Source organism: Onychomys torridus, chromosome 19 (genome assembly GCF_903995425.1).
Source record: "Onychomys torridus chromosome 19, mOncTor1.1, whole genome shotgun sequence".
Classification (NCBI taxonomy): Eukaryota; Metazoa; Chordata; class Mammalia; order Rodentia; family Cricetidae; genus Onychomys; species Onychomys torridus.
Genome location: NC_050461.1, coordinates 63,568,095 through 63,584,107, shown reverse-complemented (window position 1 = coordinate 63,584,107; position 16,013 = coordinate 63,568,095). Strand labels below are relative to the sequence as shown.

General features: G+C 38.4%; 1 protein-coding gene across 1 annotated transcript; it reads left to right on the top strand.

Moving 5' to 3' along the window:
- The first annotated feature begins 8,377 nt into the window (after positions 1-8,377).
- Positions 8,378-9,487, top strand: LOC118570327 (formyl peptide receptor-related sequence 3). Its single transcript, XM_036168713.1, has one exon. It carries the CDS (start codon positions 8,378-8,380, stop codon positions 9,485-9,487), a length of 1,110 nt encoding a protein of 369 aa, XP_036024606.1.
- Positions 9,488-16,013: the final 6,526 nt, after the last annotated feature.

The following is a 16,013-nucleotide window of genomic DNA, read 5'->3' as shown; positions in this document are numbered from 1 at the left end:
AAGCAGGATTATGGGCTCTGTTATTCTCAAGTATCAAGTACATCTGAAGGCAAATACAGAATACTAAACACTCTCTCAGATTTAATATTAATAGGACTCATGGCTGGAGCCAGTTTCTACATGGTTCTTCTTCTCTACAGATACCAGCAGAGGATAAGGCATTTCTACACATTCAGCATCTCCCCTAGACTATCCTCTGAGACTAAAGCCACTCAAAGCATCCTGCTTCTAACAACCATCTTCATTTTGCTTTATTTCACCAAATCCATCCTCACACATGACAATGCTGATATTTTTGAATCTCGTTACTGGATGCAGCACGTCACTACATTTCTGGCAACATGCTATCCCACCCTCAGCCCATTGATACTGATACTCCAAGATCACCACTTTCCAACTTTCTGTTCCTGATTTGAAAAAAAAAAAAAAACAATTCAGTTATCACTGCTTGTCCAGGTCACAGTGGTCATCTGCTGATTCTGCAAAAGTGTGTGCATGTCTGGTACATGGAAGATGTGCCCCAGCATATCAATTATGCAATGATGTGTGTAATATTTGTTGAGTGTTATGGAGGATTTCAGTCTCGCTTAGAAGGCAGAAGTGCAAACTGAGAAAAAGAATGTGCTCTCTGTTAGGATTATTTATCTGTTTTCTGGTTTTACGTTTCCCTGAAGCAGTTTATGGAATCATAGAGGCTAAGTTAGGCACATATAAATTTTGCAAATCATGAATTATTAATTGTCTGTGTCAGGATATAAATACACATCCCAGGCTGCCTTCAATTTCTCAGTAAACCTTCCTAAGCCTTCTGAGAGGAGGCATTACACAGCATTACTTGGTATCACCATATATTATCACGTTTTAATCTTTTAAAGAAGAGCACCTCTGTGTATCAAAACCAGGGACTTGGTCATGCTAGAACTCTCCCATACAACTATACTTTCAGCACTCTCCTTTCTTTTGTCCATTTTGGGGGAGGTGGTTTGGGGCTTTTTGCTTTGTTCTCTTTTTAGTTTCCATTTTTAAAGATAAGTCTGATTATATAGATGCTATAAACCTGTAATATACTACATAGCTAAAAATGACCTTGAACCATCATCCTGCTGCCTCAGACAAGATCTGATATAGAAAAGTTTGGCCTCAAACTTGCCAAGGATAACACTGAAATTTTGATCTTCCTGCATCTACTTTCCCTGCCCTGGGATTATATTTGTTACATCGTGCAAAGTTTAGGCAGTGCTGAGAATCACATGCAGGGGTCAGCTTGTGCAGGACAAGTACTCTTAAAATTTATTAACATAGTCTTGTGACTCATTTCTTCAAATGATCTGCTACTACTGGTCATCAAAAACCACATATGTGACTCATATTACTACTGAACCTCAATACTCTACAGGGTCAGAAACAACTTTATAGTGTTTCCTACTCACCCACATTCAAAAAAAAAAAAAAACAGAGATGGCTAAGGCCTGTTTCTTCTCATGAATTTCTGAAGCAGCTATTGAAACTGTAAGAGTTTACCTAAGGAATGAGATTTTATCTTGCAATGACATGATAGAACATACAAACACAGAAGTCTGAGGTATCAATCCATCTATAGTTGAAGGGAGAAAACGTTGCTTTCCAATGAAGAGCAATGAAGCTGGCTACCATTTATATAGCCCCTTTCACCTGACAATCACTTAAACACATCATGACTCTCTTGAGATCTCAATTAGTATGAACTTGACTAAACATCATCAGCATTGTGATGGAAGAAGAAACTCAGACCTTGACAGGGGAAAGCAACCAAGAATAATGATCTGGAGGCAGCAGATGGGAATTCTGCACAGATAGCACGAAGCCCTGAAATCCTGTCTTCTTGTAGACTCATCACTGTCCTCATACTCTCCTACTCTCATTTTTCATGTCACTTATAAGAATATATTTGAGTCTACTATTTTCTTATTTAAAACTTTTAGTCTTTTCTCCAGCCCGGCCATATACAGTCATGGTTTGTTTGTTTGTTTTTTTCCATTCAATGCATCCATCTCCAGAATGTTAAGATTACAGGTATGAAGCTGGGCAGTGCTGGAGCATGCCTTTAATCCCAGCACTTGGGAAGCAGAGGCAGCCAGATCTCTGTAAGTTTGAGACCAGACTGGTCTACAGAGTGAGATCCAGGACAGGCACCAAAACAACACAGAGAAACCCTGTCTCAAAAAAAAAAATTACAGGTATGTGCCTCTGCATCTTGTTTGTACTATGCTGAGTTAATAGATACCAAGTGATCTACAGCTACATCCTTCTGCAGCTCATTTCAGCATCTTTTGTGCCTCCAATCTTCTGAGTATAATCTCACCAAATTCTGCCCAGGAAAAAAGTCTCTCACATGTGCTTTCCAAAAGTTTGGACCTTTGTCTGAACAGCTCCACATTTATTCTCCTAGGGTAAGTGGCCTGATTATAATGGTTTCAGAAAAAATCCCCCAAAATGAGGAAAGGATAACAGAACTGAAACCAGGAAGCAGAAAACTAGGAACCATAAGATTTACAATGACATGAATACTAAACCAATATTAACCCTTGTCTTAAAAATATTTGGAGAGTGGAAAGGATCCTTCTAGAGACTCAAGATCCTGAACACATTCTTCTGCTTTTTCTTTGGTGTGAGTCATATATCCAACCCTATAGATATCAGTGATGAAGAGACCTAGGTGTCCAATATCTTTCTTCTCTTAAGTAAGGCAGGAATTTCTTAATTTCTCAGTAAACCTTCCTAAGCCTTCTGAGAGGAGGCATTACACGACATTATTTGGTATCACCATGTATTATCACATTTAATCTTTTAAAGAGGAGCACCTCTGTGTATCAAAATCAGGGACTTGGATAACAGAACTGAAACCAAGAAGCAGAAAACTAGGAACCATAAGATTTACAATGACATGAAAACTAAACCAATTTTAAGTAATAAATAAAGCTAAATGGGATCCTAAGGTAAAGTCCTAATGAAGTATAACATGTGTTAAGCAGTCAAAGGCAGAGATGAAAATGAGAAGCCTGGGAACCACAGACACAGAGAGAAGAAGCCTTGTGTGAAGAGTTGATACAGTCAGAAGGGATAAAGCATTAACTACTCAGGCATGGTGACCTAAATCAATCCCATGGTACTCCAAACTTTTACAAACTCAACTTTGTGTTGATTTCCAAAAAATACGTTTTAGAAGCTTCCCAATGGGAGGAAAAGGTATGAAAATGGATATATACAGAACTCACAATAAAGTTTTCTAATAAAGTATAAATGGCAATGAGCATCATTTTGCATAAAGAATCACCCAGATTCCAAGAAAAACACAAAGGCCAAGAGAATCCATAGAGTGTAATTGCTGATCAGATTGTGAAGTTCTTTGTGAAGATGGAAAAGGGGAATGCCTATGTGTCCGCTGCAGCCTACTACACCCCCTACTAAAACACATGCAGGCTTTGTTATTTGCTGCAAAATATCCTGCAGTTACCATGCAAACACCTGTAAAAATGCACCAAGGACAGCATGAGTAAGGCAATTCATATAATGAAACAAAGGAGAAAAATATTCAAGTGGGCTTCTGTTCAAGATGGTCCCACTGTCCAACATAGACAAAAACAAATGGAAAAGTGAGGGAAATAATTGATGTTAAAGCCAAGTCTTCAACCCTGTTAGTAAATGTACTACCTACAAAGGCCTTTATTTAAAAAAATAATAAGAAGGGTCTCCATAAGGAACTGAGTCAGGTTGTTCAATAGTTGGGTAATTGGACAAGATATTTCACTGGGAATTAGTATTCTCTATCAAGAGTAAGATAGTAAATACTGCACACCACTAGTCTCTAGAGTCCTCATCTCAGCTTAATAAAGTCAGCACATTGACATCACATAATTATGGGTGTGTTACTATGCCAACATATCCTCATTTAAGAATACAACTGGATGATACATCCCTCTATACATTATAGCTTCTTCCCCTTGGTTTCCCTCAGTCAGAAAGATAAAAAATAAAAATAAAAAATTCTTGACTCGTATGCTGTATGAAAACAGGTGGATTGATTCATGATTATAGATTATCAATCAATTCATTTGTGACTTCAGAGTCATATTTGTTGAAGATTTTTGTTTGAATATAACAGAGAGGAAAACTGTTGCAGAACATACAGAACAGATTTTGGTGTAATAAATAGTACCTACATATTAGAGATAGAAAAGACTCTTTTTCCATATCTATTTAGTATTTTTTTAATTTTGTAGGTATGAGTGTTTTTCTATATACACATTTAGGCACCAAATGTATGCCTATTCCCCAGAAAGGCCAAAATGGGTGTCAGATCTCCTAGAACTCAATTTGTAGGTCGTTCTAGGTGTCATTTTATGCTGAGTATTGAACCTGGATTCTCTGGAGGAGCAGTCAGTACATTTAATCACTTAGTTGTCTCTAGTCCATAGAAAAAACTTTTATCTCTTGTCTGACTATCTCTTTTGTGGAGGTGTTAGCATCACTTAGGTCCCCATCACACCTCATTCTAATCTCTCTTTCCATCTCAGACCTTGTTTTGGATCTCTAGGCAAATCTCTAGCTCACTTGTTTCTTCTGACCTATTGCCAGCATTCTTGCTCACTGCTTTTTCCATAATTCTATGTTATAGTACATTTTGGGGTTTTCCTCATTTTCATGTTGTAGCCCTAATCACAGTACCTCAAAATGTGACCATTTAGAAACAGAATATTTAAAGTATTAATTAAAGCTAAATGGACCTTAAAGGTGGGGTCTTAATGAAGTATAGATGGTGTACTTGTAAAAATAAACATCCAAGCTGTTTAAACTCACAGAGAAGACCATGTGTGGACACTGGAAGGAGACAGCCAGGTAAAGAAGTCTGAGGAGAAGCTAGCATATTCATCTTGAGCTTCCAGCATCCAGAACTGAAATAAGATGAACTGCTATGATGTAAGATCCCAATTTGTTATGTTTTCTTTTGCTTACCTTAACAAACTAATCTACTTAGTTCTTCTTTGGAAATTTCTACCTCACTGACGACCATAAATCAGATAAATTACCACAGTGTTTTGAAGCGCAGGACCATGTGTTGAGTATGTAGTACAGTTGCTGCTGTGTGATGCTTTAACTGAGTATGTGCGACAAAAATATTTACTTAGTCATATACAGTGAGCCAATGACAGACCAAACTAATGGTCATATAAACTCTAAATTGCTGAACCAATGAGTTTGTTGGGGTTATTTTCAGGTGAATGAATGATAGGTCATTTTTAGCAGTGGAGACAATTCAATGGCAGATTCATCACTGAAAATCCCACTCCAACCTGTGGGGTGACTCAAGAAAACTGTACCTTTGCATGACTTGTAGGCAGGCATTTTGGTAGATCAGACAGACCTGTCTAAGTATTTTGGACACGTCTCTTTTCATAGTATTTGCTTTCTATTTCCAAAATCTTGGAGTGGGCCTCTAAGTCTCATTAGTATCAAGACCTCTTGAGACTTGTGTGTTGTTTACTTCCTAAGATTCGTAAGTGTTCCTGTTCTTTCCTGGAGGTAATGTTATAATTTAGGAGACTTTATGGATTTGGATGTATGTGGTACACACAAACTGATGAATGAAAATGCATAAAATGAAGAAATAAAAATAAATAAATCTAAAATATGCCTGCTTTTAGATGCTATAGAACTCATACTTGGCATTAAAAATGTGTCAAGTTTCTCAACAGGGAAGAGGGGAACAGAGATGCATTTGTTGAAATGGATGTGTCAGTTTCAGATGTAATCTGTAACTTGCACAAAGTCAAGCACTCCAATTAATACAAAACAATATTTTTCTTAAAAAAGGGTAGAAAAGAAATCCCCTAAGGTCCTTGATGATATCTTTACATAGTGCTTTTATCAGGAATTGAGTCAGATGTAGGTTGCTCTAGTAAAATATTATGAAGCAGAAATGATTCCACTTTCTAGACTGATTGGAATTTATACTCGGAATAGTTGGAGTAGACATCTTCTCTGAACAAAACTCTATCTTACTTAGTGAAAGGATCAATTAAACATGCTAGAGGTGGAGTACTTTAAGCACAATTTGTCACATTGTTGTGGAAAAGGAAAGACTCAGAGGTCAAAACTAGCTGAATTAAGACCAAATCTCTATCACTATTCAAATGGCCTTCTATCGGTTTCACAATTATTCAAAACATCCATGTATTCTTTTTTTCTTTTTCTTTTTTTTGTTTTTGTTTTTGTTTTTGTTTTTTTGTTTTGTTTTGTTTTTTTCAAGGCATGGTTTCTCTGTGTAATTTTGGTGCCTGTCCAAGATCTCGCTCTGTAGACCAGGCCAGCCTTGAACTCACAGAGATTCACCTGGCTCTGCTTCCCAAGTGCTGGGACTAAAGGCATGCACCACCACCACTTGGCTCCATGTATTCTTAGAAAATAAATAAATAAATAAAAATGAAAAATTAAATTTTTAGATTGATTAACATATATACATTAATAACAAGTGTACTAACTATAAAATGCTTATGCAGATCAACAAGAGGCCCTGTACTCTACCAAAACTCATGAGGTCTCACACTCTATCACACATAACAGTAAATAAGCAGGCATGCTCATTTTTAGTATTCCAAGCAGTGAGGAGCTTCATCTCAAGCAGGAACAATGGAAGACACTGGCTTAAAGATAGAGATGGGATCCACCCCTCACTGATTTCCTGCCTTTGCAGACCGACAAGAAAGTACACATTGTTACACTTTGGTAGTTATCTGATCAAGAGTCTCTTGAACTCTAGATCCAAACCGGTATCTTAGATGAACAGAAATATGATCTAAAAAATAGGTAGGACCTAAGAGACTGTGTGAACCTAGGTGAGAAAAAAAGGGTGAATATCTCGGTATGCATTTTTGCATTATGGCATGGACAGAATAAGATGTAAACCTAATACGAGCTTAGCAAGATGTTAAATATGAAATATTTGCCACCTTGTCTTGGTAACTGTCTCTTGAGTTCCGCTCTGTCATTAAGCCTTCTTGAAGCCACAGTTGAACTCTTCTATATTGGTATCCAAAATGTTAAGGAAATTTCTTGCTGCCACACCAACACACTATTGTAAGTTCTAAGTCCTGGTTTCATTATAACATTATTTCACTCCTGCCCTATACAACTCTCAGTGAGATGACAGAAAAATATAGCCTAAAAAGGAGAACTGTGACTCTGGGGATAGCTCTCACAAAAATGATGACCTGAAAGATGGAGAATCAATAGATTGACAAAAACTACTAGGATTTTATGGCTTTCATGAGCAGTGTCTTATGAAAGAGTATGCCTAGAAGATGATAAATTGAAAGGGGAACCAACAGACAAAGAAGAATGCCACAACAATGATTATATTACAGCTAGAATTAAAAGGACATCACCTAGTAAACATATTCCTGTCGCTGAGTATCACAACACGAGTGTGTGGGTTCATGTGGCTCTGTGGAAAGAAGACTCAGAGGCATCTTAAGAATGAATATTAGCCTTTCATAGCTGGAAGGGGGTCCTGCCTCAAAGAACTGAAGCACTTTCCCTTCGCCTAGGGCATTTTTATTTACTCTCTATTTACATTTATCCAGTTAATTTCCTTACTTTCAAAGCAACCTGAAAGGAGCTCCCAGAGAACAAATGCTAAGTGCAAATTACTTGATTAATCAGGTATCACATTTTTCCTTGGTTTCTTGAACCAAGTTTTGCATAGACCTTTGATCTGATCATTGTGGGGCTCTCTGATCCTCTCAGACAAGATTCACAGAGGGTGATAAGAGAAACAAAAGGTAAGAGAAACAAAAGGTGTGGTTAAATAAAGGAAGGATTAGGGCTAGGTGCTACTCTCTGGAACCAGGCCAGGAGCTCAGCAGGAATGCATTACATACTCCAGTGACCGTCTACTTACTCCTTATGCTTCATTCAAAAATAAATCTTATCTTAAACTCTCTGCATCTCTCAGTTGAAGTCTTTCCTTTGAGAATAAAGAACTAATGGAAGGCTTTGACCAAGAGACAACCTAATCAATTCACTGCTCTCCAATCCCTGGTAAACTCATGCCTCCCCATATAATTTACTGCTTACTGTCCACCCCCTGTTTAATATCAGTGCTGCAACATAGGAGCTTATGATCTGTCTTGTAATCAGTCTGAGAAGTAATAATGCTCTGTGATAATGTATAGAATTATACATTCTATTAGGGACATTCAATAGAGAACAAGGTTTACCCTATGACTCTTAGAATAGGTACCCTGTTGAGAAAATGGATGTGGGATCTGAGTAAGGGTAGTGAAAGATGGAGCCCCATATAAGAAACAGTCATTGTTGAAATGTTTCAGATACTGACAAAATGGAAGCCAATTCCTCCATCCCTATGAATGGATCAGAAGTTGTATTCTATGAATCTACCACCTCCAGAGTTCTATGGATCCTCTCATTGGTGGTTCTCTCCATAACTTTTGTCCTTGGTGTGCTGGGCAATGGACTTGTGATTTGGGTGGCTGGATTCCAGATGGCACACACTGTGACCTCCATTTGTTATCTGAACCTGGCTTTGGGTGACTTTTCTTTCATGGCTACACTACCACTCCATATCATCTCAATGGTAATGAGAGGAAAATGGATTTTTGGTTGGTTTCTTTGCAAATTTGTGCATATCATTGTACACATAAACCTTTTTGTAAGTGTGTTCCTGATTACTCTCATTGCCATAGACCGCTGTATTTGTGTCCTGTATCCAGTATGGGCTCAGAACCACAGAACTGTGGGTCTGGCCAGGAAAATGATTGTTGGAGTTTGGATTCTTGCTCTACTCCTTACCTTGCCACATTTCCTCTTCTTGACTACAGTGAAAGATGAAAGAGGGGATGAGCACTGTACAACTAACTTTGAATCCTGGGTTACAGACCCCAAGGAACAATTAAAGGTGTCAATTACTATGAGTACAGCTTTAGGAATCATCAGTTTTATTATCGGATTCAGCATGCCCATGTCCTTCATTGCCACCTGCTATGGACTCATGGCTGCCAAGATCTGCAGAAGAGGCTTTTCAAATTCCAGCCGTCCTTTACGTGTCCTCACTGCTGTAGCAGTTTCCTTCTTTGTCTGTTGGTTCCCTTTTCAACTGATAATTCTTTTAGGAAATATCTGGAACAAGGAAACACCAAACATTATTCACACAATGGTGAACCCCACAAGCACCCTGGCTTCCTTCAACAGCTGCCTGAACCCAATACTCTATGTCTTTCTGGGTCAGGAGTTCAGAGAGAGATTGATCCACTCCCTGTCTGCCAGTCTGAAGAGGGCCCTGCAGGAAGACTCATCCCTGAGTAATGGCAAAAGCAACAATTTGTCTTCAGCTCCTGCAGACTCTGAGCCACTGGAAATGGCAGGAAAGGACCATAGCAATGTTTTCTGTGCAACCTCATTCTCACTTTCTGTCTCATCCTGTGTTACATGACATTTTTGGGTACTAATCAAAAAATATTTCTTTGTCCTCTGATTTGGAAAAAATAAAAATCAAAATGAATATCACTGTCCTTTTGAGACTTTTTCTACTGAGCCTGTAGCCTAGGCTAAGACTAAGGTGGCAAAACAGTATAAAAGACAAAAAAAAGAAAAAAGTATATCTGAAAGGATCATACAAGATAGTATATATTAACACTAAAATTTTATTATTTTATTCAGAAGTAAATCTTTGATGGCCTTGTGGTGTGTGCCTGTAGTCCCAGCACTTCTAGAAAAGAAGATAATTTCAAGGGCAGTTTACATAGAAAACTTGAGAATTAAAACCAATCTGCACTACATGAAACCAAGTCTAAGGTCAATAAAGATTTCTGCCCTGAAGAACAAAATCACAGCATTGTTAGAAAAGTGGTGACATTGTTGATAAACAGTATCAATTAGGCCACTATCAGAAGGAAATATATTTCTATTTTCTCTTATTTATGAATCACCTGATTTGGAAAATTATGTGTTTGTGTGGGTGTACATGTATACCACCACATATGAGATATGAAAGTACATTTAAACTGCCTAAGTGATCAAAGAGGCCTGACTAGAGCAAGGGAGATGTAAGACAAAGGAGAGAATTCATAATGGCTAATTTTGATTGTCAACTGGCATAGTCTATAATCATCTTGGATAAAAGTCTCAAGGAAAGACTTTCTAGATTAATTTGATCCATGTGTGCTTCTGTGGAGGATAGCATTGATTACATCAATTGAGGTGGGAAAACATCCTTATTGTGGGTGGTACCAATTCTTGGGCAGGAGATGCATCATGGATTGTATAAGATTGCAAAATGTTATCTTAGTCCCATAATGTATCATTTACACTGCTTTCTATTCTTGAGTATGCAGATAATGTAGCTAGCTACTCAAATTTATATTGCTCTGACTTCTTTAGGTTTTAGTCTGTAAGATAGAACTACCATAAAAAAATAAAATAACACCTTTCTTCTTTAAGTTACTTTTACCAGGCTATTTTTTTACTATAGCAGAAGGAAAGTAATCAAGAATATAAATTCATACTAAGGGTATGTCCTTGCTGCGGTAAATGTCACCATATAACTTTTATTCATTTAGAATGTTTCATGGAGGAATGTGAAAGAGTACAGATCCTTGGGGTGGAAAAAATCAAGGAATGGCTTAAGAGATGGGGATAGTAGAAATTAGGTAAAATTAGGGATAGCAAATACTAGGTGGGATAAGCAGAGATATAGTAGAGGAGAGTTAAACATAATAAAGGCTACATGAAAAAGAAATACATATGCACATATTTTTAAAAGTATATTTTTGGGTATTTTTGCTCCTACAATCGTAAGTAAGTAACAAAATCCTTTAGACATGAATGGGATATTAATTGTTGGTTGGTTAGGTCCCAATATTCCAAAGTGGCCCAGGCTATTAGTGTTGCTCTTGGTTGTTCACTAGAACTATATGATTACTCCAAATAGCTGAAGGCACCACAAATCTTTGATGCAAGATACAGAAAAATAAATTTGAAATTGAGATATAAATGCCCTAGTTCCTGACTAGCATCTACAGTGCCAGAGGATGCTATGATGAATTCTAGGAGAAGAAAGACATCAACTATCTAACTCAGATGTGAAACCTATGACCTCCATGATGAAAAAAAAAAAAAACAATGTAGGCAATGGCTACCAACTTGTGCTGTAATGCCATGATTGTCATATAGATTACAATCCATTCTCTGATTGGATATGAGGACAATTTCATAGGAGGGAATCTATGTATGGTACTGTAAACATAGTCAATACATATGGCTTGGGAGTTCAAAGGCCCTATCATAGAACTTATACTTTTGTTTATCTAAACTAAAATGCCTTATAAATACCTATGTAAATATAAATGCCACTTTCTGTTATTTGTAACACAAATTGCTAAATGGTCTTAAAATTAAAAAAAAAAAAAAAAAACCAGAGCCAGATACTGGGGTGATAGCTGAGAGATCAGATGAATAGGAAAAGCCACAGTCAACCTCACCTACCCAACTCTTCAGCCAATCCTGTTTCCAAGTTGAACTGCTCAAAAGCTTCTGGTTCCTGGTCCTCATGCCTTATATATAACTTCCTACTTTCTGCCATTACTACCTGGGATTAATGGTGTGCGTCCTTCCCAAGCAAAGATGTGAGATCTCAAGTACTGTTATTAAAGGTGTGTGCCACCACTTCCTGGCTCTGTTTCCAGTGTGGATCTCTGCCTCCCAAGGGATAGGATTAAGGGTGTGTGCCACCACTTTCTTGCCTCTATGTCAAATTTAGTGGCTGGGTCTGTTTTCTGATCCCCAGATAAGTTTTATTTGTTAGAACACAAATAAAATATCACCACACGTATTTATAGACTTTTCTGTAGTGAACAGCACCAACTTAGCAACTGAAGCCTGATCATGAAATTGAGAAGTGATTATTGATAGCTCAACCCTAAGTGAGATTATATTACCTCTTTTAAGTCTCAGAGAATGTTAAATAAGGAGTAAAAGAATATAAAAGCCCAGAGATAGGGAGAAGAGCTTTAAAATGTCCATATTCTATGTTTTGTTCTGAGTAAGAAAATAGTAAGAGGAGACACAGATACTGACCAAGCTGCCTAAGGACTAGAAGGATAAAGTACTGTGCTTACATTTGCCTATTGGCCTCATTCAATCATGGAAACCCACTAACAAGCAATAGGGCTTTGGGGATATTTGGACAGGGAATGTCTGTGAGGCTGAGATGTGAAGATTATTGTTGGGAGCCATGTAGCTTAGTTTTGGACCAGTATATGAGTGCTTGTCTGATGGGTTTCTGGATGAGGTAAAAGTCCATAGGAACAGTCTCACTCGGCAAGGACCAGTGGATTTGGGGACAGTGCAGAATACTTCTGGGACCATGCAGCCTGTATGCTCTCTTCTCTCTTGTAATATTGATGATTCTCTTGGCAGTTTTAGTGTCATTTTATCAATCATGCATGACACAGATGTGACCATTCTTGGAAACCCCATTTTTATATTATTATATTTGTGTTTTAATTTTACACATCAGCCATGGGTTCCCCTTTCCTCCCCTCTCCCATCCACCCCCACCTTCCTCCTAGCCCTCCCCTCCATTCCCATCTCCTCCAGGGCCAAGACTCCCCTGGGAACTCATTTAAACCTGGTGGGTTCAGTACAGGCAGGTCCAGTCTCCTCGTTCCAGGCTGAGCAAAGTGTCCCTGTGTAAGCCCAAGGTTTCAAACAGCCAGCTCATGCACTAAGGATAGGTCCTGGTCCCACAGCCTGGATGCTTCCCAAACAGTTCAAGATATTCAATTGTCTCACTTATCCAGAGGGCCTGATCCAGCTGGGGGATCCACAGCCGTTGGTTCATAATTAATGTGCTTCCATTCATTTGGCTATTTGTCCCTGTGCTTTTCAAATCTTGGTCTCAACAATTCACCCTCTTTCTGGACAGCTGGACACCTGGAGCTCCACTTGGGGCCTAACTGAGGATCTCTGCATCCACTTCCATCAGTTTTTGGACGAGAGTTCCAGCACAACTGTGAGGGTGTTTAGTCATCTGATCACCAGCCTAGGTCAGATCAGGCTTTCTCTCGACCATTGCCAGCAGACTACAGAGGATATATCATTGTGGATTTCTGGGAACCTCTCCAGCACTCTGCCTATTCCTGTTCTCATGTGCTCTTCATTTATCATGGTCTGTTATTCCTTGTTCTCCCTTTCTGTTCTTGATCCAGCTGGGATCTCCTGATCCCCTAAGCTTTCTTTCCCTCAAATCTTGTCCTTCATTACTCCCACTGTCATCTAGGTTGCTCATGTAGATCTCATCCATTTGTCTGTCATTGGGTGATCCCTGTGTCTTTCCTAGGGTCCCGTTTCCTAGGTAGCCTCCCTGGAGTTGTGTAGTAGTCTAGTCTTCTTTGTTTTACACCTAATATCCTTCTGTGAGTGAGTACATACCATGTTTGGCCTTCTGAGTCTGGGGAAAACCCCATTTTTTTCTCAAATATTTTTCTCTAAAATTATTTGGGAGCTGATACATCTTGTGCTTCTTTTCTGGGGAGGCCAGATGTCACTTCCCACCCCAGGAGCTGTTGTGACTCAGTGCTGACAGTAGAGGAGGCAAATCACCCCTATTTCTGTAAGTATGTTTTGAATGAGACTGTTGTTCTTGGAAATGTGTACCTATGTCAATCATCTTTTAGTTTTGTAAAGATAGGAGGTACCCAGTTTGATATTTGCCCAAGGTAACAAAATGATGTGTTTTTGGTTTAAAGATGTTTTGATGTAAACCCTGGGGAAAAACTTATTTGACATACTTGTTTTTGTTGGAAGTTAATGTTTGATAATGGGAAAAATTGTTAATATAGAAAAACAAGTTTGTTTTGATATATAAATGAAGATGGCTGAAGCTATTCATAGGTATCCACTTATATGAAAATCATGTGAAGGTCAAAAAATTCATTTCTTCATGCTTACACCCCTTCTCCATTGTGAAGGCAATACAGAGTCCATCTTAGGGTAGGTCCACCATCTTAGACCACCTGCTGTACTCAGTTACAGGAAGGACCTCAGGAATGTGCCATGACAACTTGAACAGATACAGAGCAGTATGCTCCTGCAGACATTTTGTCTGAGGTTTATGGCCCTTGAAGCTATCTAGATAACCCTGCTGAGCAGCCCAGATAATTCTGCCCAATAGTTTCAAAAATCCACCTTGCCCCATATTCTTTCTACCCAGTCCCAAGTTGCCACTTCCCTGCTTGTGGTTTTTCTCTATAACAAAACTCTACACTTGGGCTTGCTGGCACAGCTGCATTTCCCTCCATCTGCCTGGCAGTGGCCCAGGTTGACCCTGATAATAAAAGGACCCTTGTGTGCTTGCAGTGGAACCCAGCTACTTGGTGGTCTCTGGGGGTTCTGTGAGATGGGCACAGCACCCATCTCAGTACCTGAATCCAGGCTTTGGTGGTACTGAAGCAGACTATTGCTTGTATCTCTGTGTTTATAAAGTTTCTGTCAACTTGACACAAGCCTAGACATACATGGAAAAAAGAATTATCTAAGGAATTATCTCAATCAGATTGTCCCATTAGAATGACTGTAGGATATTTTCTTTCTTGCTCATTGATAAAGGGTGATATCATTCAACACAGACACTGGACCTGGGCTATATAAGAAAGGCATCAAGCAAGAGAGAGGAAGCAAACAATTATGGAACAGTTCCCTTTGGTTTCTGCTTCAGCTCCTGTCTTGGCTTCCCCCAATGATGGAGTATACACTTGTGTGGTAGTTTGAAAAAAAATGCCCCCCAAGGGCACATATATTTTAATGCTTACTCACCAGGGGTGGGATTATTTGAAAGGATTATATGAGACTGTGAGGCTTTGTTGGAGATTGTGTGGCATTGTTGTAGGAAGTGTGCCCTTCAGGTGGGATTTAAAAAGAAAACATTACTAAAGCTTAAATTGCACATCAAACCCCACACATTAGTAGTGGGATTTTCAATACCCCACTCCCACCACTGGATAGATCTGCCAGGCTGAAACTTAAAAGAGAAATAAGGGACCTAACAGAAGTTAGGATTCAAATGGACTTAAAGATACCTACAGAACATTCCACCATAACACAAAAGAATATATCTTCTTCTCAGCATCCCATGGAACCTTCTCTAAAATTGACCACATGCTCAGTCACAAAGGAAATCTCAACAGATACAAAAAATTGGAATAACTTCCTGATTATATTGGACCACCATGGTTTAAAGTTAGATTTCAAAAACAACACAAATTACACATAGCCTACAATCTCATAGAAACTGAACAATGCCCAAATGAATTACCAAAGGGTCAAGGAAGAAATAAAGAAAGAAATTAAAGATTTCTTAGAATTCAAGGAAAATGAGAGTACAACATACCCAAACATGGGATACTATGAGAGCAGTGCTAAGAGGAACATTTATAGCACTAAAGGTCCACATAAAGAAGTTGGAGAAATCTCACATTAGTGACTTATCAGCACACCTGAAATATCTAGAACAAGAAAAAGCAAACTCAGCCAGGAGTAATTGAAATGTATAAATAATCAAATTGAGGGCTGAAATCAATGAAATAGACACAAAGAGGACAATACAAAGAACCAATAAAACAAAGAGTTGTTTCTTTGAAAAAATCAACAAGATAGACAAACCCATATCCAAATTAACCAAAAGGCAGAGAAAGAACATCCAAATCAACAAAATCAGAAATGAAAAGGGAGACATAACAACAGACAATGCAGAAATCCCTCTACTTCAAAAACCTTTACTCCACAAAATTGGAAAATCTGAAAGAAATGGTAATTTTTCTGGATAGGTACAACATACCAAACTTAAATCAAGACCAAATAAATTATTTAAATAGGCTAATAACCCCTAAGAAAAGAGAAACAGTCATTAAACGTCTCCTAATAAAAAGGGGCACAAAACCAGATAGTTTCGGCACAGAATT